Genomic DNA, 25,776 nt, shown 5'->3' with positions numbered 1-25,776 from the left:
AGAAAAAGAAAAATGTCCATCAGCCTAATACCCAGTAGAGAAATCTATTTTTCAAAATTCAATGTCAGTCTTTGTTCATACATATATAAATTTTATTTTTGTATAGCAGATCATAGGCTATATGGTTTACAAGGGCATTTATTTCATTTACTCAGTTTTACAAATAAATAAGTTAAGGCTTTAAAAAGTGAACTCTTCCCAGATGATCCCACTAGAATGTGTGGGCCAGGACAAACTAAGCCCCTTACTCTAAGACTAGTGCTCTTTCCACTTCAGTAGCAGTTGACACAGAACTATAGAGACCATTGGTTGGGTGTCAGAGCCAAGGAATACTGGCATATATTACAATTTAAGTGAACTCCCTACTAAGCCAGGCGTGGTGGCTTGTGCCTGTAAATCCAGCAATTTGGGAGACCATAGCAGGTGGATGGCTTAAGCCCAAGAGTTCAAGACCACCATGGGCAACATAGCAAGATCTTGTCTCTACAGAAAATAAAAATGAAAAAAAAAATGTCTGGGCATGGTGGTACATACCTGTAGTCCCAGCTACTCAGGAGGCTGAGGCAGCAAGATCACTCAAGCCCAGGAGGTCAAGGCTGCAGTGAGCCATGATTGTGCCACTGCACTCCAGCCTGGGCAACATGGTGAGACTCTGTCTAAAAAAAAAAAAAAAAAAGTAAACAGAGCCAGAGCCCAGGACCCTTCTAAATCAGGATACTTTGCAGCTATACAGATGGGACATTCATGGAGCCAGACTTACCCTTTCAATGTATCTCCTCACAAAATATTTAGATGTGTGGGGAGCTGAACGAAAAAATTTAAGAGGCGAACTCCCTACTAGCAAAGTTGCACATGATCCGCTAACCACACAAGACTCAGCTCTAACAATTCAAAACCACGAAGTATGATGCACTTGGACGCATACAAGACTAGCTGAAACACTTGGTTCTAGTTTCAACCTTGACTGGTTTTAGTCCCAACCTAGTCCTCACTTTGCTATGAGACCATAGGCAATGCATTCTCTTCATTTGTAAAATGAAGGGATTAAAGTATAATATGTAAATATCCTTACATAGTGTGAGTCTATGATCTTACCATTCTGAGAAGGAATCATTTTCCCATAGGCCTCCCAACGCTTACCCAGAGAAGATTTTCTAGGCTTTGCCACTGGGGCGGTTTGTCTCATTTTGACTCCAGGACCTACCTGATTCGTATGCACTTGGTACTTTTACTAAAGAGTGATGGAGGTATAGAGTGAAGGCTTCAAGATCATGCAGAGACAGTGCTAGAAGGTAGGAAAGAAGGGCAAGTGAGGAGATTGTATTTAAGATGACACTTCCTTATCCCAAGTTTCCCATTTTGGGCCATAGGTAAGAGATATACTCATCTGTTAAGTAGAAAACTCCTGTTCAGTGAGAATGACTCAGATGAATGCCCTGCCAAGTAGAGAACCCTTCATTTCTTTTGAGGGAAGCCACCATAATAAATGTCAATGTTAGTCCTGAGTTTGTCCTTCTGGAATTTTCCAGTGATGCCGAGATCCAGACCATGCTCTTTGTGCTAATCCTGGTGATTGATCTCCTGACTTTGACAGGGAAGCTGGTAATGATCCTGGAGATCAGGGCTGATTCTCACCTGCATAGACCCATGTACTTCTTCCTTGGACATCTGTCCTTTCTGAATCTCAGCTACTCCTAGTTACTGTGCCCAAGATGCTACAAAATTTCCTCTCAAAAGAAAAACATCTCAATGTGGGGCTGCCTCACCGAGTTTCTTTTTCACTCTCTCTGGGGGAACAGAAGCTTGTCTGCTCTCTGCCATGGCCTGTGATCACTACGCTACCATCTGCCACCCTGTGGTCTATACCATGGTCATGAACAGACCTCTCTGTATGGTGATTGTGAGCATTGCTTGGGTAGCGGGATTTCTGATTTCCTTGATGTACAGTCTTTTCATCCACAAGTTACATTTCTGTAGGTCTGACATCATCCCCATTTTAGCTGTAAGCTGCCTCCATTCTTCCCTCTGTCCTACATTGATCCCACTGTCAATGAGATTCTTCTAGCTGTGTCATGGGCATTCTGGGGGCTACTGACACTTTCCCTAACCTTCTTCTCTTACTCTAGAATCACATCTGTCATACTGAGCATCCGCTCCTCTGAGGGCCAAGGCAAAGCCTTCTCCGCATGCCCTTGCCATCTCACTGTGGTTCTCTCATTCTATGGGATAGCTTTTTTCAGACACCCAGACTCTACTTCAGGCTCGGTGTTGGGGCACGTGGTCTGTGTTCAGTACAGTGTGATCACGTCCTTGGTGAACCCTCTCATCTATAGTCTCATCTATAGTGAACCAGGAAGTAAAAACAGCTCTGCAGAGGATGTTGAGGCCAAAAAAAAGAAGGAAAAGTATGTCTTAGGGAAAGAAAAAGATACGTGATTCTGCTGCTTGGGAAATAGAGAAATAATCTCTAAAAAAGAAAGATTTTTGTTCTTGAGGAGACGTATAGCCAGTCAGAAGCACAGGTCAAAACTTGGAGCTTTCAATTGGCATCTAAAGTGGTCAGTCTTATGGGACTGAGCCCTTAAGCTGTGGGATCTGACGTTATCTCCTGGAAGATTGTGCCAGCATTGCTAACACAAATTAGGGGATGACCACTGGTATACACTTGAGAAATGCTTGGTGTGCAGGGAAAAAAACCTACAAATCTGGTGTCAGAAGTATTGCACTGAGTGACTGAGAGTAGAGAGTAGGGAAAATCACTTTGGTTTTTCCTATCTCAACTAGAGAACATCTTAAAACTACTACCACAGCTCTACAGTAAGAAAACAATCCTACACGGATATGGAAAACAACTTTGAGACTATCATTCCAACCATTATATGCAATAAGTATTTATGATCTCATAATTTAACCCAGCTTCTAACTCTTTCTGCCACTGGGTCCTAGATGGTGCCAGGTATTTGTCTATAATGATGCAACAATATGGCCTACTTAAAATATTTTTAAGTCATAGATGACAGAATTAAAGAGTACGTTTTCTGTAGCATACTAAAATGCAGTGTTCAACAAAATGCTTATATGAAAATATAAGATGAAGCAAATAAGTCTGCTTAGAGCAAGTTTTTGCGCTATTTTAAAAAATGACAATTTGAAATTATACCACTTAGAAGCTGTCCTAGTATAACATATTTCACAAGTGCTGTCTTGACCCAGTCTTGATGTCATGAACTCTCAGTTACTCTTGAGAACAGTGTAGCAAGCTCCTAGCCCAACTACTTCCCTTATCAGGCTCTAACACTCCTAAGTTAAAATATACAATACCCATCTGCCAGAGGTCCCCAGATCCTTAACACCCAAGACCAGCCCCCTCTTTCTTTTTTTTTTTTCTTTTGAGATGGAGTCTTGCTCTGTTGCCCAGGCTGGAGTGCAGTGGCGCAATCTCAGCTCACTGCAAGCTCTGCCTCCTGGGTTCACACCATTCTCCTGCCTCAGCCTCCCAAGTAGCTGGGACTACAGGCGCCCACCACCACGCCCAGCTAATTTTTTGTATTTTTAGTAGAGACGGGGTTTCACCATGTTAGCCAGGATGGTCTCATTCTCCTGACCTCGTGATCTGCCCACTTTGGGCTCCCAAAGTGCTGGTGCTGGGATTACAGGCATAAGCCACCGTGCCCAGCCCAGCCCCCTCTTTCTTTAGGCCACAGAATTATTCAAAATATCCAATCACTGGGAAACCCAACACACCTTGCTAACGCCATCCTGTTTGCCATACATAAGCCTCCTGCAGCTCCAGCATGAAGTTTCTTTGTCCTTGGGTGCAACCCTCTACGTGGCCCTGCATGGCAACCTTCTCTGCTTTGGAGCTATACAAAACAAAGAGATCTGCCTTTAATCTATCCAAGTGTCTCTGTGTCATGTCCCACCATCAAAAGAATCTTTAAATCCTGTCACTGACAGCTGCCTAGGGTTCACTATCTACACTGACTACAAATTATTTCTACCAAGTAATGCCCATTGCCAACATCTTACATTTGAATTGGGCTTTATAAACTCATATCACATGCCTATACTTTTTCTTTTTTCTTTCTTTTTTTTTTTTTTTTTTTGAGACAGAGTCTTGCTCTGTCACCCAGGCTGGAGCACAGTGGCACCATCGCGGCTCACTGTACCATCTCGCCTCCTGGGTTCAAGTGATTCTCCTGCCTCAGCTTGCAAGTAGCTGGGATTACAGGCACCTGCCACCAAGCCCAGATAATTTTTTTATTTTTAGCAGAGACAGGGTTTCGTTATGTTGGCCAGGCTGGTCTCGAACTCCTGACCTCAGGTGATCCACCTGCCCTGGCCTCCCAAAATGCTGGGATCATAGGTGTGAGCCACCATACCCGGCGTATTTTTTCTTAATTTGGTCATCATAACAGCTTTTAAGGAAAAGAAGAATGACATATCTATTTGATAGATGAGGTTAAGGATCTAATCTGTCACCCAGAGACATAGCCAAGATCAAAAACAAAGCCTTTGGTTCTTAACTTAGTGCTATTTCTTTTCTTTTCTTTTTCTTTCTTTTTTGTGAGACACAGTTTTGCTCTTGTTGTCCAGGCTGGCGTGCAATGGCACGATCTTGGCTCACCGCAACCTCCGCCTCCAAGGTTCAAGTGATTCTTCTGCCTCAGCCTCCCGAGTAGCTGGGATTACAGGCATGCACCACCATGCCCGGCTAATTTTGTATTTTTAGTAGAGATGGAGTTTCTCCACGTTGGTCAGGCTGGTCTCGAACTCCTGAACTTTCTACCACAACTCCTGCCTACTTCTTAATTTAGTGCTGCTTTTTTTAATTAAAATTTTCCTACATAAAGAGTCCACAAGAAACTGTTACCTACCCTCTGGTAAGGCCACTCATTCCCTTTCCCTCAATATCAAGAACAGTAGCAATTAAAAGGGTAGGCCACAGAACCTCTTAAACCTTGATACCACTCCCACTACCAACCCCATTGCCAAGTATGATGTAAGGTACCCACCCTCAGAGCTCTGGTACTTCTGGAAATATACCCCTCCTGTAGCATTAACCTGTCCACAACAGGATTGAAAGAGGGCCGACAGAGCTCAGCACACTTGGAGTGACATCTTCATTCTATGACCCATACAACTTCTACTCAGCCCACTCAACCACTGCACCTCACCTCACCACTGATTAGCTGACCGAGAGAGCAGTCTATAATTAGAACTAATTATCCACCTTACTAGATGACTACTAATCCCATCATGCCCTAGATCTTTGCTTCCCATACTCACACAAGAAGCCTTACCCTCCAGATCATTCCTCATCATATAAATTCTTACCCTGTTAGAGTCGCCTACATTGCCTAACATGAATCAGGCTCCAACCCCAGCACAACCCCTTACTCCTTCCACTGTAACCTATGTAATTCAGGGTCAGTCATCCATAAAATTCCCTATATCCTTCAACTTCTATGATGGATGTTTCTTTTACCCCCTTTATCTAACTGAAACCTGGCTCTCTCTCATGGAAATAGCACGCTTCCCTTTCAGCCCTCGAAAGAGGTGGCAATTTTTAAATCCTACAATCTATATAATAAAGGCTTTTCAAATGGTGGATTGCAACCCACTAGTGAGCTGTGAAATTAATTTAGTGGATAGTTAACAGAAAACTTTAAATCAAGTAACAATATAAAACTTCAGCATATACTCTATGTAGTTAAACATTGTTTTATGAAAATTTTGTTTCAATTAAATAAATGATGGGTGTGCTGGATCATAATCTAAATGTATTTTTTGGCCGGGTGCAGTGGCTCACACCTGTAATCCCAGCACTTTGGGAGGATGAGGCGGGTGGATCATCTGAGGTCAGGAGTTTAAGACCAGCCTGACCAACATGGTCAACCCTGTCTCTATTAAAAATAGAAAATTAGCTGGGCATGGTGGCACGCACCTGTAATCCCAGCTACTTTGGAGGCTGAGGCAGGAGAATCACTTGAACCTGGGAGGTAGAGGTTGCAGTGAGCCAAGTTCATGCCACTGCACTCCAGTCCAGCCTGGGCAACAAGAGCGAAACTCTGTCTCAATAAAATAAAATAAAAACAAATGTATTTCTTGCTGTATATCACAATATATACTTTGAACACACATATATATGCACATATATTTTTGAGTTTTAAAAATTATTTATTTTTAGACACGAGGTCTTGCTCAGCTGCTCAGGCTGGAATGCAATGGTGCAATCGTAGCTTATTCTAACCTTGAACTCCTGAGCTCAAGTGATCCTCTCACCTCAGCTGCCCAAGTAATTAGAACTGCAGGTGCACACCATTAAGTCCAGCTAATTTGCTTTAGAGGTGGAGTCTCGCTATGTTGCTCAGGCTGGTCTCAGGCTCCTAGCCCCAAGCTATCCTCCTGCCTCAGCCTTCCAAATAAGTAGGATTTCAGGCATGAACCACTGCACCCAGCTATATACATATATTTGAAAGCCATTGCTTTATATCACCGAGAGTTACAAGTGCAGTAAATGTTCTCTTTTCTCTTCATTGCTGCTTCAAGTACCATTTTCATCCTTCCTCTCTAAATAACGTCCAGCTGCACTGAAGCACACGCCATCAAACTATTCCACACACACTCCTCCTTGTTATTATTACCTACAATACTCCTGGTCACCTTTCATTTAAGACTCCATCAACTGGCTTACTATCCCTCTCTCCATAATGCCTTCATTATTCCTAGTGACTTCAACATCCAAGTGGACAATGCATCTCCTGCATATTAGTATGTGCAAGTATAATTGTATTCCTTGCGAAAATACTGAAATATTTTCATAGCCACTGTCAATCCTCTTCAATGTCATGCCTTAATGCTCTAGCCCCTCATCAGGATTCAACAGATCTCTTCACAATTCAGAAACAAAAAGTAATCATCTAACACAACAAGGTACCTGCAGGACCCTGCACCACCAGCATTATGGGCTACGTCTATTTTGACAGGTCCATGCCATGCTAGTAGTGGTAGTTAAATATTTTGAACCCCATCCCTGCTAGCACTCTAGTCTCTCAGTTCCTTGGCTTTATTTTACCTTAAATGATTGTGTTCACCACTGCAGCCACTCACTCTCACAGTCATATCCTATATCTACTTGTGACCAACAGCTGTAGGAAGAATGCTGCTATGTCCCAAGGAACTCTGTTTTCCACACATTAGAATCCACCTGTGTGCCCGACTCATTCCAGTTACCAGAATTCCATCAACAGAGCAGCCCAGGACCACCAAGTCTCCTTACAAAGATATAATTAGGACCATCAGGTGTATCACTTCCTTTTAAACACAAATATAACGACTCCCTATCACCTGATATAGCAAATAAAAAATTATTCATCCACTACCTTCATCCACTGTTCTATCAATTTCCCTGTTTCTTCTCTACTCTAGACCGACACCCCCACATGTGTGTTCTTCATTCCACAACATGCCACAGCATGTCCATTTCTGCCTTCTGATGCTATATGGGATGCCCTTCCTACATTTCACCTTCAAAGCTGATCTTGAAACTCCTCCATCAGAAAGTCTGAAAAAGATAGAATCATCTGCCTGCTACTCAATGCATATTTAATTAATCCCTGCTGTAACATTGCATAGGAGTTTGTACTTGTCCTTAAAATTTCTGTAAAAGGTAAGGTACCACTCTGGTGAAAGGTGCACCTGGTGAGAAGTCAGACTAGGGCTCAATTCCTGATTGTGCCTGTTGGCTCACTTAATGTCCCTGAACCCATGCAGATCTACACCTTGCAGAGTTTGTTAATTGACAACTAAAGAGATGGCACACCAAAGCATAATATAAGGACATTTTGCATTTATTCCTTGTGATGTTTAAGACAAGGTTCTGTACAAGTACTGAAAACCAAAGCAAAAATGGACAAACGGGGTCACATCAAGTTAAAAAGCTTCTGCACAGCAAAAGAAGCAATCAACAAATTGAAAAGACAACACACAGAATGGGAGAAAATATCTGCAAACTACTCATCTGATAAGGGATTAATAACCAGAATATATAAGGATCTCAAGCAACTCTATAGGAAAAAAATCTAATACTCTGGTTAAAAAATAGGCAAAAGATTTGAATAGACATTTCTCAAAAGAATACACGCAAATGAAAAACAGATGTATGAGAAGGTGCTCAATATTACTGATCATCAGAGAAATGCAAATCAAGACTCCAGTGAAATATCATCTCACTCCAGTTAAAAAGGCTTATATTCAAAAGACAGGCAATAGCAAACTCTGGTAAGGATGTAGAAAAAAGGGAACCCTCATACACTGCTAGTGGGAATATAAATTAGTATAACTACTAGGGAGAACAGTTTGGAGATTCCTCAAAAAAACTAAATATTGACTTCCCATATGATCCAGCAATCCCACTGCTGGGTATATACCTAAAAGAAAGGAAATCAGTTTATCAAAGAGATACCTGCATTCCCATGTTTGTTGCAGCTCTATTCACCATAGCCAAGATTTGGAAGCAATTTAAGTGTCCATCAACAGATGAATGAATAAAGAATAAGTGGTACTTCATATGACCCAGCCATCCCATTACTGGGTATATACCCAAAGGATTATAAATCATGCTGCTATAAAGACACATGCACACGTATGTTTATTGCGGCACTATTCACAATAGCAAAGACTTGGAATCAACCCAAATGTCCATCAGTGACAGACTGGATTAAGAAAATGTGGCACATATACACCATGGAATACTATGCAGCCATAAAAAAGGATGAGTTTGTGTCCTTTGTAGGGACATGGATGCAGATGGAAACCATCATTCTTAGCAAACTATCGCAAGAACAGAAAACCAAACACCGCATGTTCTCACTCATAGGTGGGAACTGAACAATGAGATCACCTGGACTCGGGAAGGGGAACATCACACACCGGGGCCTATCATGGGGAGTGGGGAGGGGGGAGGGATTGCATTGGGAGTTATACCTGATGTAAATGACGAGTTGATGGGTGCTGATGAGTTGATGGGTGCAGCACACCAACATGGCACAAGTATACATATGTAACAAACCTGCACGTTATGCACATGTACCCTAGAACCTAAAGTATAATAAAAATAAAAAATAAAAAAATAAAAATAAAAAAATAAAAAAAAAGAATAAGTGGTACACAATGGAGCACTATTCAGCCATAAAAAAAGAATGAGATTTAGTCATTTGCAACTACATGGATGGAACTGAAAGTCATTATGTTAAGTGAAATAAGCCAGACACAGAAAGACAAACATCACAAGTTCACACTTATTTGGAGGATCTAAAAATCAAAACAATTGAAACCCTGGAGATAGAGAGTAGAAGGATGCTTCCCAGGGGCTGGGAAGGGTAATGGGGGAATGGGGAGAGTGAGGATGGTTAATGGGTACAAAAAATAGTTTGAATGAATCAATAAGACCTAGTATTTAATAGAACAACAGGGTGACTATTGTCAATAATAACTGTACATTTTAAAGTAACTAAAAGAGTATAATTGGATTGTTTGTGACACAAAGGATAAACGCTTGAGGGGATGGAAACCTGATTTCCATGATGTGCTTATCATGCATCGCACACCTGCATCAAAATATCTCGTGTACCCCATAAAGACATTCACCTATTATGTAACTACACAAATTTAAAATTACAAGTTATTTTTAAAAAGAAAAGATTCTGATATAAAGAAATGGTATACATTTAGCCTCTTTTTTTTTTTTTGAGACGAAGTCTCACTCTGCTGCCCAAGCTGGAGTACAATGGCACAATTTCCGCTCACTGCAACTTCCACCTCCTGGGTTCAGGTGATTCTCCTGCCTCAGCCTCCCGAGTAGCTGGGACTACAGGCACGCACCACCATGCCCAGCTAATTTTTGTATTTTTAGTAGAGACGGGGTTTCACTATGTTGGCCGGGCTGGTTTTGAACTCCTGACCTCGTGATCCGCCCACCACGACCTCCCAAAGTGCTGGAATTACAGGCGTGAGCCACTGCGCCTGGCCTTTTTTTTGTTTTGTTTTTTTTTTAAGGAAACAATCTCACACTGATTTGTTTCCCAAAACAGTGGAGGAGAGTTCGAGCTATTATAATATCTATCGGTTCTTTCCAAACATTCTTTTCAGGTAAAGTCAGGTTTAGGTACTCGGTTATGTTCAATTTAACTCTGCGTGACAGAGGCAAGGCTGTGTCCACCAGCCCCCATTGCCTTTTCTAGGAGGCACACATACTTTATTCCCAGCCACCCTGCTGGGTGGGGCCATGTAACCATGCGCATAAATTCCCGCTAAGGCATTGGGGTGAAAATGATACACAGCACTTCCAGGACTGGCCCCTAATATCTCTGACAAGTTAACCACAGCTAGCCTCCCTTATCTGAGGGCCACAGATTTGGCTACATTACCAAGGCCTCAGGGCATGGTAGAACCACCAAATGCAAGAAGCCTGGTCCTTCAATGAACGCAAGAAGTACAGACCCCACCCTCGGGCCCCAACCAACTTGTTACCACACTGTGACTTGTATGAACATAAGCCTTTATGGAGTCAAGGTCCGAGATACTGGTTTTGCTAGCCTACCCCAATTAACACATCTTTTGCTAGCCTACCCCAATTAACACATCTTATATTTATCACCAGTGGTAGCATAAGTGAAAAGAATCCCTGGACTTAGTTCCAGACCCGGGATAAAATTCTGGCTCTACTACTCCCCCGACGTCCCCCATGATCTGCTCCTAGAATATGCTCTATACCCTTCCCAACTGCGTGTCTACTGCATTTTCCTCTTTTTCACTACAGAGCCCTCCCAACTCTTCTCTGCCTCACGATTTCTGTCAGAGGGAGGCCTTCTCTGACCTCCGTCGCATACATGCTCACTTCTCTTTGCTCCAAGTGCAGCGTACATTCCTCTGTTTTAGCATCTACTATGTTTTATTGCAAATATTTGTTGACGTGTGGTTCCCCAGACTGTGAATCCTTTCTTTAATTTCCCGCATTTAGTTACAGTGTCTGGCGTATGTAGAAAATAAATATGTATTAAAGGAATGGTTGTCACATATGACCTTAAGTGAGTCACTTATTTTTTAAGTCTACTAAATAAAATTTTTCAAAATTGTTGTAATGATGAAATAAGGAACGTGAATGTGACTTGTAGGTTATAAACAGATTCTAACAGTAATGGGTTTACTCACTGTTTGTAGGCCCTTCTCATCTTTTCCAGTCAAATCCATCTTAATGCTCCAAGGTAGCACTATCCAACAGAAATATAATGCAAGCCATATTTGTAATTTTAAAACTATTTGTAGCCACATTTAAAAAGTTAAAACCAAGTGAAATTAATTTTAATATATTTAACCCAATATACCCAAAATATCAGTTTTTAAATTAAATCTTCTAAATCTTCGAACACATCTCTGTTCAGACCAGCCACATTTGGAGAGCTCACGTGTCACCTGCGGCTACGGCTCCCACAAATTGGACAGCAGCCGCAAGGCCTACTTCAAATAGCAACCTGACTTCCCCTTAGGCAGAATAAGTGACTCCTCTTCAGTGTCTCTCAAGCCCTTTATCCTATTGTGAAAACTAGAGAGTAAGCTACTTGAGGAATTCCAGACTCTTGTCTGGAGAAACCACTCTCGGCCTCGGTCTGGCCTGTATCGGGCCGTTATGCAATTCCAGGTAACTGATGAACCCCTGAGGACACAACTCCGTGGGAGGCCCCGTAGCCAGAGCGGAAAATGGTCAGTCTGGCAAGAGTGCGGGCAAGTGGCCACGGCAGGCTGCGATCCCGGTGCCCACCGCCCTCCAAGCGCCTCGGGCCGTACCCTCCCCAAGGCAGGGGGCGCGGAGGTCCCGGGTTCGGCCAATTCGGGGGCGCCTCAGCTGCAGCCCCTCCCCGCTCCCACGCGTCTCCCTCCCACGCCCCTCCCTCCCACTCCCCGCGCCTCCGCCGCCGCCGAGCCCCGGAAGCGGGCGGGGATTTCCTGTGCCCGCCCCGCCCGCGCCCGCCGGGCCGCCGTCTCCGCCTGTCTCTGGCTCCGCCGGCCGCCGGCTCCCAGACGCAAGCGGAGGGCGGAGGGGAGGGGCAGGCGGCGCCCGGGAGGGAGGCACCGGGCCGCGGGCCAAGCCGACCGGGGGTGAGTGGAGCCGGGCTGGAAGGAGCTGCGGCTGGAGGGACTCCTGGCTTCCCGGGGCGGCGGGTGGGGGCTCGGTCACCCATGGGGGCGGGGAGGAGGATCGGCGCGGCTTCCGGGTTGCTGCCTTTCCCGGGGGTCTGCCCCGCTGACATTCTGTGCCCGCCCCTCGCCCTGTCTCCCCGTGCCCATCGCAGCTGTCAGGCCCTGCGGGCTTCCGCCGCTGTCACTCGCGCACAGGTTACCCCGTGGCTCCCTTTCTCTTCACTTGCTCATGCCCCAGCTAATGGGAAACCTGTTTTCTGACCTCACTTCCCCTGCTCCACTTCTGCCTTGCTCGGATTCTCTGAAATCTGACCCTTTCCAGGGGCACTGTGACAAGAAGGAGGGAAGAAGCAACCTTACCCCTGAGCAGGCTCCCGTCCCGCCCATGCCCCACCCGTGGCAGGGGCCAGGGTTCTCTGATGGACGGAGCACAACTTGTCCGTGTGCCCTTGGGCTACTCATTTTTATAACATGGCCCCTTTTCTGTTCATCAGCACTGGCTGCAAAAACTTCCTTTTGCAGGTCCCTTGCTACCCGTATGTGTGAAGAAAAGGGGGAAATGAAAGCCCTAGAACGCAGACTCCAGTGGGCATGGGATCATCCTGGAACCAGGAGAAACGAGGTTAGGGCTACCACCTTAACCGCCCAGGTGCTGGCTCTGCGTGAACATCTTAGGAAATGCAGGCTGAGGACAGGTACCCATCCCATCCTTTGCTGAGATTTTTGCTAGCACTTCCACGGATTTCTATCAGTGGTATAGAAAGGCTAACAGCTGGCCCAGTGGGCTCTACAGAAAGAGGCTTCCTATTAAGAGACTCTGCTACCTGGGGGAGATGGAGAAAGGGTTTGAGACAAGTGTCCAGATATGTAGCTAGAGGTAAAGCCTTCAGGGAGGATTTGCACAGGAGCTAGAGAACCAGAAAGATTCGGGATGAAGAGGGGGAATTAGTGCCTTGTGTGTTAAAAGTGGATACAGAGCTGGAATTCCGAGAAGAGAGCTAAAATGGAAGTTTCCCTTCATTGCTTTAGCAAAAATTTTCCTTTCTAATGAAAAGTCTCTGAAAAGGAAACCTCCAGGGTGCTCCCATGAGGCCCTGAGCCATCTTTGGACTTTTGAGATGAAAGGGGAATTTGTTTTTCCTGTGCATTGGCTTAGGGTTCCCACCTACCTCTTTTGTCAAAGACAAATAGGCAAGAAAATAGATGACTTGACATCTGTCATTACCTACCCTGGCCTTCAAGGTTCTTGCAAATGTTATTAAAAGGATGTAAGTAAGCCAGGATAGTTACCAAGTTTCTGACTGCTCTTGGAAGTCTTTCACGGACTCGAGTGTTTGGTTATTGAATAAGAATACCCAAAATATGTTGCCAAGCAGAAAGAGATTCTCAGATCTCAGATTATTTCTCTGCCATAAAGCCCTATCACAACAGAAGTGTGATCTATCCTGCTCTTAAGATGTCCAAAGAAAAAGAAGAGCCCACTCTCTGGTTTTGTACACTGCAGGATTATTAATAATTAAAAAATAATAATAACCTAAATCTCTTCTCTTGCAATCAAGACCCATTTTTTCTGTTTGACCTATGTAGAGATAGAAGGGACCTCTGTTTTTATTCATTAGTAACATCATTCATCAGCCTTCTCCAGACCGAAAAAACTACATCCGACATTTTTAACTTTCCCAGTGGCTGTATTTCCCATCCCTTTCTTGACTTTCATGTCTTCTGATGGACACACCCTGGCTTCTCCATATGCTTCTTTCAAACTGAATATATTTTTCTAACGAGATCTGACTGGTGCCTGACAAACAGGTTTGTTCATCTGGGTCATGTTAGCAGTACTTCTTCCCCCTTTTCCAGCTCTGGTTCAAACTCTTTCTGTTCCTTTTTACTTTTCCTGATTAAACTTCAACTCCTCACTGACCAACAATTTCTCTTACTTGTTAGGGTTACTTTGGAGTGTTACACCTGCTTTCCAAGTTACTAGTTTTTCTACCGTATTTACTACCAGTTCTCATTGCCTTTTTGTTGAGGCTTGTCCCAAGTGAGGTACCTTTTGGCTCAGCCTCATGAAAGAGGTGTGTGCTCATGATACAAATACACCCCTTGGTTGGGACTTCTACCTATAGTAATCATTTCATTCTAAACTGATGAGACTGTGATTTGTGGCAGAAAATCTTCTGTGTGATTACATCCATCTTGTTGAGTGCAGGTCTATGTGTATTTCTTCCTGTATGTTTCCAAACTGCTTACTTTCCTGTACTTCATGTGCTTGAAATTAAATGGATAGCCTTTGAATTTCTGGGACAGTTCTTTTTTTTTAAATGAACAACTTCTAATCTTCAGGTGTATTCTGTTTCCATCATGAGGTCCACAAAATACCAGTTAGTGGCTTTGCTACATAGCACCTGCCAATTTCTTAGTTCCTCCAGGAAGCTTGGTGCAGGCTCAGTTGATCGGAACACATCAAGCTTTTAAAGTTCATCTTCCAGCAAGCTCCTCCTATCTAGTTTCATCTATTATCCCTGGGTCTGTTCTTCATAACTCCCTTAGGAATATCACTCTTTTCCCATTTTCATGGGCATTGCTGATATGAATTTGTTCCAGGTCACAATTTGGGTCTGCAGCAAAAATGCTTTCAGAACAGACAGCAGCTCTGGGGACAGGATGGGAATCAATCAATGTACAGCTGGATGGAGCAGAGCCCCAGGTGGAAAGGGGAAGCAAGGAAGAGGGGCCATGGAGAACAGCACCAGGGCCTCTGGAGCACCTGTGCTGCGACCTTGAAGAGGAGCCACAGTCCCTTCAGGAGAAGGGTGAGAGCCCACAGTGTGTGGGAAGCACAGTGCGTAGTCTCCTAATATTTGTTCCAGAAGTAGGTCTAAAAATCTCCAAATTGCCCTGGACTAAATAGCATAAACTTTACCAGGACCAGCCCATTCTTTTTGAGACCTGGTCACAGGTACAAAATAGGCTTCTGAATTCAGCAAACCATGCAACTGGGCTTCTCTTGTTTCTTCATAATTACTCCCTCCACATACAAATGCATAATTAGTGATACTGAATGAGGGAGATGAAGGAAATGACAGCAACCTGATTACTGTTGGATAACTCACTCAGTAAGCTGCACTTTACTAGATGAAAATTACATTCAAGTACTGTAAATTCAAACTATAGCTAGTCTAACTAAAAGCCATCTGATACCCTTTCAGAACATTTTGAGTGATGGCCTTCTCATCTACATTTACGCATTTGAGTTTTACCAGCGGGCATAGATACAGAAGCTGTGGCCCTTAAGCCTCTCTAAAATGGGGCCCAGGCCCTATTGAGAAAGGGTAGATAGTTATTCTCTAATGTTTCTTCTCTCTCCTCATCAGCTCAGTCTGCTCCCTGGGTTCCTGCAATTCCCCAGGAGGGGAACACTGGAGACTGGGAGATGGCAGCTGCACTTCTTGCAGCTGGATCACAGGTGAGCTCTGCTTCCCTTGGCCTCTCCTGTGGTCCCATCACTGGTGCCTTTGTATTGCTTTCACAGCAGCCCATTGATGAGTTGGCTCACATGATCATCAATGGTACGTTCATCTTATAACTGAATAGAATCTATACCTTTCCAAGGGATCATAAGACCCTTGGAAAATTAAATGGAGCCACAAGAAAGGGAATTCTTGAGGTTAGGGTTTTTTGGGGTTTTGTTTGCTTTGTTTTTTGTTTTTGAGACAGAATCTCACTGTGTCGCCCAGGCTGGAGTGCAGTGGTACGATCTTGGCTCACTGCAACCTCCACCTCCTGGGTTCAAGCAATTCTCCTGCTTCAGCCTCCCAAGCAGCTGGGCTACTGGCACATGCCACCACACCTGGCTAATTTTTGTGTTTTTAGTAGAGACAGGGTTTTGCCACGTTGGCCAGGCTGGTCTTGAACTGCTGACCTCAGGTGATCTGCCCACCTCAGCCTCCCAAAGTGCTGGGATCACAGGTATGAGCCACCGTGCCTAGTCAAGGTTAGGGTTTTTAATAGATGGCTGTGTTTGTTATCCACAGGAGGATTTTAAGAATAATTACCTTCCCTTGGGAAATAAATCTGGAAAGATTAGGAAAAGAGGACCTGAAGAAAGCTTAGAAGAACCTAAAGTGGAAGGATTGGGTGGATGAGGGAACATTTACGGAAAAGAAGAGGAAGAAGGATATAAAGAGGGGCAGAACCTGGGAGGAAAATAGGTTTAGATTCAGAAGGCAATAGGAGAGCTGTGGAAAGCTAATAATAATAGTGTTAGTACTAATAGGAGTACACCCCCAGAGTGCTTATCACGTATGCCATTTTCTGGGTGCTTTATGTATATTAACTCATGTAATTCTGAGAACAACTCAAGTTATCCAATTTTACAGATGAGAAAATGGGGCAGGGAGTGATTAAGGCACTTGTGTAGGGTCATGCTGTGAGAAAGTGGCAAAGCTGAGTCACTTGGCTTCAGATTCTGAGCTCCTAACCACCATACCGTGCTGCCTAAAAATATAAAGATATGGCCAGGCACGGTAGCTCACGCCTGTAATCCCAGCACCTTGGGAGGCCGAGGTGGGCGAATCACGAGGTGAGGAGTTCGAGACCAGCCTGGCAACATGGTGAAATCCCGTCTCTACTAACAATACAAAAAAATAGCTGGGTGTAGTGGTGGGTGCCTGTAATTCCAGCTACTCAGGAGGCTGAGGCAGGAGAATCGCTTGAACTTGGGAGGTGGAGGTTGCAGTGAGCCGAGATTGCGCTACTGCACTCCAGCCTGGGTGACAGAGTGAGACTCTGTCTCTAAATAAATAAATTAAAAAACAAAAAACAAAGCAAACAAAACCCCAAAAAACCCTAACCTCAAGAATTCCCTTTCTTGTGGCTCCATTTAATTTTCCAAGGGTCTTATGACCCCTTGGAAAGGGATAGATTCTATTCAGTTATAAGATGAACATACCATTGATGATCATGTGAGCCAACTCATATCTTTAATGCTGTGGCAAGGGAGGCAAGAAAGAATGTTTTATCTGTAGCATTTTGTGCTGATAGAAAAGGCAAGGTCCAGTGGAAGGAGGAGGAAATGGTACACAATTTCTTCTTCAAAAGAGTAAGGCCAGGGAGAAGTGACTGAGTAGACACCTGTCAACAGAGGGGGTGATGAGTTTGTGGTGCCTCCAGCTTCTCATGGCCCCACTTGGGAAATTCCTCCAGTAACATTACACTCACTCACTCCTTGACCATCTACCTTCACTCCTCTCCTCATTTCCCCTTTACCAAAACTGTGTGCCCTACCCAGGGACTTCTGGGCAGCTCTTTTCTCAGATCATTTCTCACCCTCTCTCCTCTACTAAATTAGCCTTTCATACTGAATCACATTTTCCTTGAAAAACAGCTGCTGACAGAAGATGCTACATTTTGTTTCAGGGCCTGGTAACCATCAAGGATGTGTCACTGTGCTTCTCTCAGGAGGAGTGGCGGAGCCTGGACCCCTCTCAGACAGACTTTTATGGAGAATATGTCATGCAAGAAAACTGTGGGATAGTAGTCTCTCTGAGTAAGCATGACCTTCTCCAGCCACTAGAAGATTATACTCTGGGAGGACAGAGCCATCTGTTTCAGGGCTATTGGATAGTGTCTGTCTAGAACCCCTTCTGTGGCAGGGAATCTGTCTATGCTTCTGCCAGAGAAAGAACACTAGGGCCAATCCCAAGAGAATGAGAGAGTAAAGCATCATTAAAAATAAATAAATAAAAAAGCAATTGATGCTGAATTGTGGAGTACAGAACTTGAGGTTTTTCTTGGTTGGGAATTAGGAGGTTCTCACAAAGCAGAGAGAACCGGAACCGGGTCCTTGTAAACTTGGGAACCATATAGAGGAAGACAGGGATGCAGGGGGTAGGACTGTTGTAGGAGGACTAAAGTGAAGTTATGCCCAGAAAGGCCAGTTGGGCTGGAAAATCTGAGTGGAAGAAAACAGGTTCATTGGGAAGGAGAGTGATTTTCTAGGCAGAGAAGAGGGACTTAACAGAGATGGGTGGGGGAAGAGGTTGGGGTGGGGAGATGTTTCTTTCTTGACCTTCTTTTGTCTAGAGTTCCAAACAATAGGAAACAGTTTTTTGTTTGATGGTTTCAGAAATATAGAATTGCTGTTGAACTAATTGACAGCTCTGTTTTCCTTCCCCACGAGCAGGATTTCCAATTCCCAAACTGGACATGCTTTCTCAACTAGAAGGAGGAGAAGAACAATGGGTCCCTGACCCCCAGGACTTAGAGGAGAGGGACATTCTGAGGGTCACATATACAGGTAAGAACCTAGAATAGGCTTTCAGCCATTTCCTTCACAGTTCAGGGCATCATCATTCCATGTTCGTCTCATCCCTACTCTGCCTCAGAGAGTTCCAGAGACGAAAGGTTTAGAGATCTTTTTCTTCAAAAGCAAGGGAGCGTAGCAGCATGGTGTAGTAGGCACTTTGTGGATTGGAATTCTGGACTGTACTTGTGGGACCTTTGAAAAATAATAAAACTCCCTTTGGTTTCTTCATCTGTGAATTATTGTGAAAATTAAATATACGAATATATTAGAATATTAGAACAGAACAGTGCCAAGCACGTAATAGGCACTCAATAAATGTTAGTTGTTGATATTGTTGTCAACCTCCAACCCATTTCAGGAATGCCTTGAGGATTGCTGACAGTTGTCATTCAGCCAGTGACAATTGCAGCACATTCTGTAACCCTCTCCATCTATGCTTAGATAGAAAGATGCTGATTAATAGTAATATATAGTAGTAAATAAATAATGGTAATAAATAATAACAATAGCATATACCATTTACTAAGTACTTAAACTATGTGCAGGTCCTGTGCTATCTATCTTATAACCACCTGAGAGAGAGGTGTTTCTTCCCATTTTACAGAAGAAATGAAGGTTTAGAGACGTTAAGTGGGAAAGCTGAGATTCCATCTTGGGTAATCTGCCTCCTTTAACCTCTATATCTGTTGCACTATCTTGTACGACATTAGACTCTGTTCTCTCAGCCCTTCTGGGGTCAAGTCTGGGCGCTGGCAGGTATCAGACAACCTCATTTGTGACTTAGGAAATGTTGTGACTCTTCTCTTGGGGTTGGTATTTCCCCTTCTCCACAGGAGATGGAAGTGAGCATGAGGGGGATACCCCTGAACTAGAAGCAGAACCTCCCAGAATGTTATCCAGCGTTTCTGAAGATACTGTTCTCTGGAACCCAGAGCATGATGAGAGCTGGGATTCCATGCACAGGAGCTCCAGAGGAATGCTCCTGGGGCCCCCTTTTCTTCAGGAAGACAGCTTCTCAAACCTGCTGTGTAGCACAGAGATGGATTCCCTGTTAAGACCCCACACATGCCCCCAATGTGGGAAACAGTTTGTGTGGGGCTCCCACCTTGCCAGGCATCAACAAACACACACTGGGGAGAGGCCCTACAGCTGCCTCAAGTGTGAGAAGAGCTTTGGGCGAAGACATCACCTCATCAGGCACCAGAAAACCCACCTACATGACAAGCCCAGCAGGTGCTCTGAGTGTGGTAAGAATTTCCGATGCAACTCCCATCTGGCCAGCCACCAGAGAGTGCATGCAGAAGGCAAATCCTGCAAGGGCCAAGAGGTTGGAGAGAGCCCTGGCACAAGGAAACGGCAGCGTGCCCCACCCGTGCCAAAGTGTCACGTGTGCACTGAATGTGGGAAGAGCTTTGGCCGAAGGCACCACCTTGTGAGACACTGGCTGACCCACACTGGGGAGAAGCCCTTCCAGTGCCCTCGCTGTGAGAAGAGCTTTGGCCGAAAACATCACCTGGACAGGCATCTGCTGACCCACCAGGGACAAAGTCCCCGGAACAGCTGGGACAAAGGAACATCTGTCTTTTGAAATCTGTTTCCACTACAGCTATGGTCAAGTCTATCAGCTGGTGCTACTAGGAGTCACTGCCAGGGCTGCCGTTCTTCTGAACCCCAGGGGCCAGAATCATGAGCCCTAACCCCATCCCTAGAAAGATGAGGTCCCAGCAGTGGCCAGAGCATTTCTCACCAGTTCTGTGAGATAGCACATAAAAATAGAGTTCTTTGGGCAAAACTTTTGGGAAGCAATGCATCCTACGTGGGCTGATATTCAGCCTGAGCCATTCTCAAGAGGAGAGTGGTACTGGCAGTTTATGGCTGAAATCCATTCTGATTTGTTGGAGTCTATGCTATACCAATTGTTAAATATTTTGAGTATCACTTTTGCATACTGTTACTATTTTCTCTATATATATAGAGAAAGGCCATTTTAGCATAGTAAAGGCTCTGAAAATTTCTGCAGTAGACCAAACTGAAGATTCTATTAATGCAGTGTTTCCTAAATGTATTTGACCTCAGTATCCTTTCTATTTGCATCCCACAGAACCGGTGACTATGAAACACTCTGGTGAACACTGGGTTAGAGAGTAATGAGGAAATGAGACTTAGTGATCAGGCGTCCAGAGCCCCTCCTTTTATCCATATGAAAGCCAGCGGGGCCAGGCCTTGTTTCTGTGTGGGTCTGTCTGCCTTACCCCAGTCAGCAGTATATACATCTACACCTCTCACCCTCACCTGCTGAAAAACATAATAACCTTTTTACCCCTTATTCCTACTCCCTTCATCCTGCACATACATATATCCAGCTGAGAAATCACACTACAAGGCTAAGAGATGACCTAATACCCCCAAATAACCCAGGTCCACACAGAAAAAAAAAAAAAATTATCCTCTTGAGCAGACCCCTCTCTCCTCTTGACTGTCTTTTTGTGTCTTGTGTATTTGTGTGCAGGGTCTTTGAAGAGAGCATGCTATGTGCAAATTGTACAAGCTAGGTTTTCTAGGGGCTGTGTTCTGGGGATGAGGGTAGTGGGGATTATATGGGTTTCTGTTTCAAGACAGGAAGCAGTCTGATTAGGGAGCACTAGTGGAAAGGGTTAAATGACAGGTTAAGTTGTGGGAGTTGAGTACAAAGCTTTCCCAGTTATTGCTGAGATCAATAACAGTTGTGAATGTGTGTATCTAGGTCTGAATCTCTGGGCTGCAGATTGCTTTTAACTGGGCAGAGAAAAGTCTGGGGAGGTGAGCTGTTTCTTGTTGATTTCAGGCAAGAGGCACAGAAACTTTGTATTGACTGGGGATTTTGTTTTAAGTGCTGGAAAATTAGAGCAGGAATTACCATGTTTGCAAGTTGTTGCCATCACTCTTGTTTGACTTTGCCTCATCAAGGGGCAAGAGTTATTCTTGAAGATCTCATTCTCCCAGAAACAGAACTTTAGGGGAAATGGCTGTGGCTTAGCTTTTCAGCTGATGCAGGGTAATGAGCTTTCTGGTTGGTTTTCCTTCCATTTCTGGAAAGATGTCCACACTGAGACCCTTAACTCTAGGGCTTGCATAAGTATTCTAGCATCGTTAGTTGGTCATTTTTTCTCTTTATCAATGATTGTGTTAATCTTATAACTTAAAAATCGTCTTGTATGCAAGAGCAGTTTGGTGTTAGGGAGGAAGAGGAGCAAAGTGGGATATTTTCTTTTTAATGCTTAGATATTGTTTCTTCCCTAAGATGTGTTTCGCAACCACAATTGGTGGAGTGAACCAGAGAGGCAAGAGGAAGTGAGTTGCAACAATTTAGTTTAGTGACTGTGCCTTTTGCAGGAAAAACTGGGTGAATCAGAGCTCCTCAGAGTCCTGGACTCAATTAGAATTGAAGATAGACTTCTTTTGCTGACTGGGCTTCTTAGAGTTTATGTGACTTGAGCAGCTTGGCCCCTGCCTCCTGCTACTCTGAGCAGCCTCCCTTCTTCCTGGAATGCACTTCTCTTGTTTATGATCCTATGAGTAAGGCAAAATGGCCGGCCTTTGTAAGGCAGGTCTTGCCCTAGGTTCTCAGAATCAGGAGCATTTTAGGATCAGTATTAGGAAATGCCCCAGGGAGTAAGAAAGCATTGGGTTCTGATAAATCTGGACTCTGCCACTTCTTTTACTCTCCCTCTTTAAGACTAAAAGCTCTGCATAAGCAATGGTTCAGAACATGTCTTGGGTACAGACCTGTTGAATCTGACAGAAACCAGAAACGCACTTTTGAGAAAAAGACATTTGTAATTCACTCAGTTTTCCATACACATTTAGCAGGTTCAAAGCCTATCTGTGGAATCCCTAAACTGCCTTCAAAGAAAGGGAGTTACCCTGATCTAAAATGGTCATTGTATATTTGTGTCAAGAGGCAAGGGTCACTAAATATTTTAAGGATTAAGGTACCAGAGGCATCAGTGTATAAGGATATAGTCTGGTCTTTAATTATGACAAGGGTATTGATTACATTCTACTCTCTGGGTTTCAAAAAGATCTGACATGCTGACAAATCCAGCTCCTCATAAATCTTGTTTGAAGGACTTGTGGGAAGTGGTATTCCTTACTATTAGATCACGCCTCTTAATAACTACATGTTAACGTCCAGCCTTTTATCTGTTTGAGTAATTGTAGGGATAGAAAGTGAAGCCCCCAGAGTTAGGTGCAAGTATAGCACCCAGCTGAAAGGCATCATGGAGTCTAACGACCTTCTACAGAAGGGGCAATCCTTTGGGTTATTTCTGGTGTACCGCTGTCTTCTCTACCTCGGTCCAGCACCACCTCCCTTGGACGAAAAATAAAACAAGCAACAGCTATCAGATGAGTGAATAGATTTGGATGATTTTTCCCACAGGGAATAAGCCTCAAATGTTCATGTTTTATGCTGTCCCCTTTAAAAAGAGTCTCTATGTTCTCTTTGGGCAAAATGTAAAACAGGGACATCCATCTTCAGGAACTTGTCACATTTTTCCATCTGTGATGCCTCCACCCTATTCTGAGTATCCTCCCCTTTCCACCCCAACATAGTATCTTTCAAAGAATTCCTTGCACGGGATAATGTATCCCAAAGTGTTAGCTTTTCACAAGGCTATTTACACTTTAAGCCGTAGTTCTCATTGTAGAAGGAAAAACTTTTCCTTTGTGAAAGTAATGTTATGGCTTTAGAGAACTAAAGAGGTGATAATTTGGGACAAAATTCCTCCCTTTCCAACATTCCTGCAATCAAACTACTGTTTCCTAGTTCCATAAAGGGCAGGTCCTGACTCAGACCTAGAGGCGCCAGAAGGCCAGTTCTTTCCATCTCTGTATTAGGATGAATGCACTGAATGGGAGTGGGTGGGGCTGGGCAATAACAGAAAAGTGAAATCCATTTATTTAGAGCCTTAGAGAGCCTCAGCTAGCAAAATTTCCCTCTGTTCCCTTGTGTACCATACCAAACTGTGACTCTCAAAATTTGGTCTTTGGGCCAGCAGCATAAATATCACCTGGAAACTTGTTTGAAATGCAAATTCTTAGCACCTGCCCCAGGAGGAGAACTGAATCAGAAACTTGGGAAGGAGCTCAACATTCAGTCTTTTAACATGCCTTCCAGGATGTGTGATATAAGCTAAAGTTTGAGAACCACTAGCTAGGGGATTCATATTTCAAGCAGTGGTACCTCACTGTTTTCAAATGGATCTTCACACTCCTGTTGTCAGGTTTATTCTCTGCAGCCTCACTAGGCTAGACCTCAGTTCCATTCCCCTTAGTTGCAAGGTCTTCTTCCACTCTTAACTCATTAAAAGAACTGGGGCTAGTCACCAATATCAGAAACTGTGGTGGGGCAACTACCAAGCCCCTATGATTGATTGGGGCTGGGGCTTCCAATATGGGCACTGAGGATACTTGGGTCCAGAAATCTGAAAGGACAGAAAGGAACAAACAACTCAAAGATAGAAAATCCCATGTAAAACGGAAAAACTGACATCCAAGGAAATGCTTCCCCTTTGCTTTGACCTTTTCACTGGCTCTTCTAATAAAAGGCAGGTGGAGTGGGCACCTAGCACAAAAGTAGAGTAAGGCCTGCTATGCCAAGCCCTAAGGACCCATGTTTTCCAACATAAAAATTGGATTAAGGACCAACAAGGAGCCATGGAAGGGATTTTTAACCATGATTTGGCATACCCTATGGGCAAGGGCAGCAGGAACATCAGAGTAACCAGGGCATAAGAGGGAACTAGGTTTTTCTAGTAAGATTTGACACAAGCAAGATTTAAATCCAGACTCTGCTTACTAGGTAGAGGTTGTAACCAATGAAGCCATGGTACCCAAAATGCCTTCTGTTGCTTAGAAGATTCTGACAGATCCAGGCTGTGGGGAGGAACCTGCCTTGCAGTCTCTGACCCTGCTACCTCCTCCAGTTCCTCTCCCAGGTGCACCTATGAGGATAGACTGAACTGACAGTTACAATTCTGCCCACAGGGCTTCTCCACGGTCAAAAGATTAGACGCCTAGGCTGAGACTTTCTTCAACTCCAGGCCTTATGCGCTCTCCCTCTTTCCTGCCACCACCTCCATTTTCCCAACAGGCAGCATTCTTCCTCTACTCTTTGTTCCTACTCTTTTTCAGATTTTTTGTTTGTTTGAGTTTTGCCTTGTTCTGACTGAGCAATAACATGCCTTTCCAAGGGCATTTGTTCTCTCCAATCCCCATCCTTCTTCCATTCTAGTTTCTCTCTTCAAATTTCTGGCCAATTCTATTCCATCATGAGCCCACTTACTACCTATTCCTCTGCCTACTGTTCAGTTTCTTTTCTATCAGCGTTAAGCCTACTAATTCATACTTCCCACTCTCATCCTCCAAATTCTTGGTTTGGCTATAGCAATTCATCAGCCTCCTCGCCACTCTGCCCCTTTCTCATACACACCCCCACAGGACACCACCACCACTCCACACCCTGCCTAGTACTGCCAAATCTGATCCCTCCATTTCCTAGACGTTCTTCTTCCTTTGAGATAACTTCCAAAGTTGTTTTCCACTTTTCACCATTTTTAATTTACTTCCTTCCAGTCTCCTGTGACTCCTGAGAATCAAACTCTTAATTCTACAAGCAATTTTTTGTGTCCTTATTATGTGCCAGGCACTGGAATTTCAGGCCTGGGAAATCAAATGTGGCCCTTGCTCCTGCTCTCAGTGTGTTCTTCAGTCAAGCCCTCCCCCACTTTCCTGCCTTGTCTCTTGCCACCAGGCACCTGGGCATCCTATTCCAGGAAACTCTGGGGATGAATGCCCACTTGCCATGCAGCCCAACTGCTCCGTGCCTATCAGATTTCTAGCTGTTATCTTAATTGGTTCCTTCTGATGAACTGTGAACTTCCTTGGGTTACCCAACAGGGGACTTATGGTCCCTGTCAGTTTAATAAAAGTGTTGGCTGTGTCACTTATTTCTTCTCTAGGTCTTCTCCTTCACTTTTCCCTCCATTCCTACTCTTTGCTCCTGACAAAAAGACTACCACAGAACGGGGGAAGATAAGCCGCAGAATCTTCTGAGAACCACCTCATCTCACTGCCTGAAACATAAGCCTCCAGACACAACAGGTTGGGCCTCGCCACCTCCCTCTGGCGCCCTGGCCCCCATATGCTCCTGAGTCAGCCAGACACTCGATCCAACCTGGAGAGGCTGGAGGATTGGGCTGGTGGTCTACTCCCAGGGAGCACTTCAG

At 44.3% G+C, this 25,776-nt stretch overlaps 1 protein-coding gene and 1 pseudogene across 7 annotated transcripts in view; one reads left to right on the top strand and one right to left on the bottom strand.

Moving 5' to 3' along the window:
- Positions 1-666: 666 nt before the first annotated feature.
- LOC116268865 overlaps positions 667-25,776 on the bottom strand; it is a 58,627-nt pseudogene continuing 33,517 nt past the window's right edge. The window contains exon 3 of one of the 2 annotated variants that reach the window (XR_004176061.1): positions 667-1,285. The product of XR_004176061.1 is annotated as a 40S ribosomal protein S25 pseudogene, transcript variant X4 (transcript). Of the gene's footprint in view, positions 1,286-9,990; positions 11,274-25,776 lie in introns of those variants that run through there. The other variant, XR_004176060.1, reaches the window with a different exon arrangement.
- Positions 12,031-25,497, top strand: ZNF641 (zinc finger protein 641). 5 transcript variants are annotated; one of them, XM_003906286.4, is made up of 7 exons: positions 12,042-12,159; positions 12,724-12,896; positions 14,806-15,014; positions 15,576-15,667; positions 17,620-17,749; positions 18,386-18,499; positions 19,342-20,950. In XM_003906286.4, the coding sequence occupies exons 2-7, from the start codon at positions 12,880-12,882 to the stop codon at positions 20,094-20,096; spliced, it is 1,317 nt and encodes a 438-aa protein (XP_003906335.1). In that variant the 5' UTR covers positions 12,042-12,159; positions 12,724-12,879; the 3' UTR covers positions 20,097-20,950. The 5 variants fall into 5 exon arrangements, with proteins under 5 accessions (XP_003906333.1, XP_003906335.1, XP_031506302.1 ...); XM_031650442.1 differs by having other exon boundaries at positions 12,043-12,159; positions 12,724-12,823; XM_003906284.4 differs by lacking the exon at positions 12,724-12,896 and having other exon boundaries at positions 12,031-12,159.

Source organism: Papio anubis, chromosome 9 (assembly GCF_008728515.1).
Source record: "Papio anubis isolate 15944 chromosome 9, Panubis1.0, whole genome shotgun sequence".
In the NCBI taxonomy this organism is placed as follows: Eukaryota; Metazoa; Chordata; class Mammalia; order Primates; family Cercopithecidae; genus Papio; species Papio anubis.
This window is presented reverse-complemented; position numbering and strand designations above follow the sequence as displayed.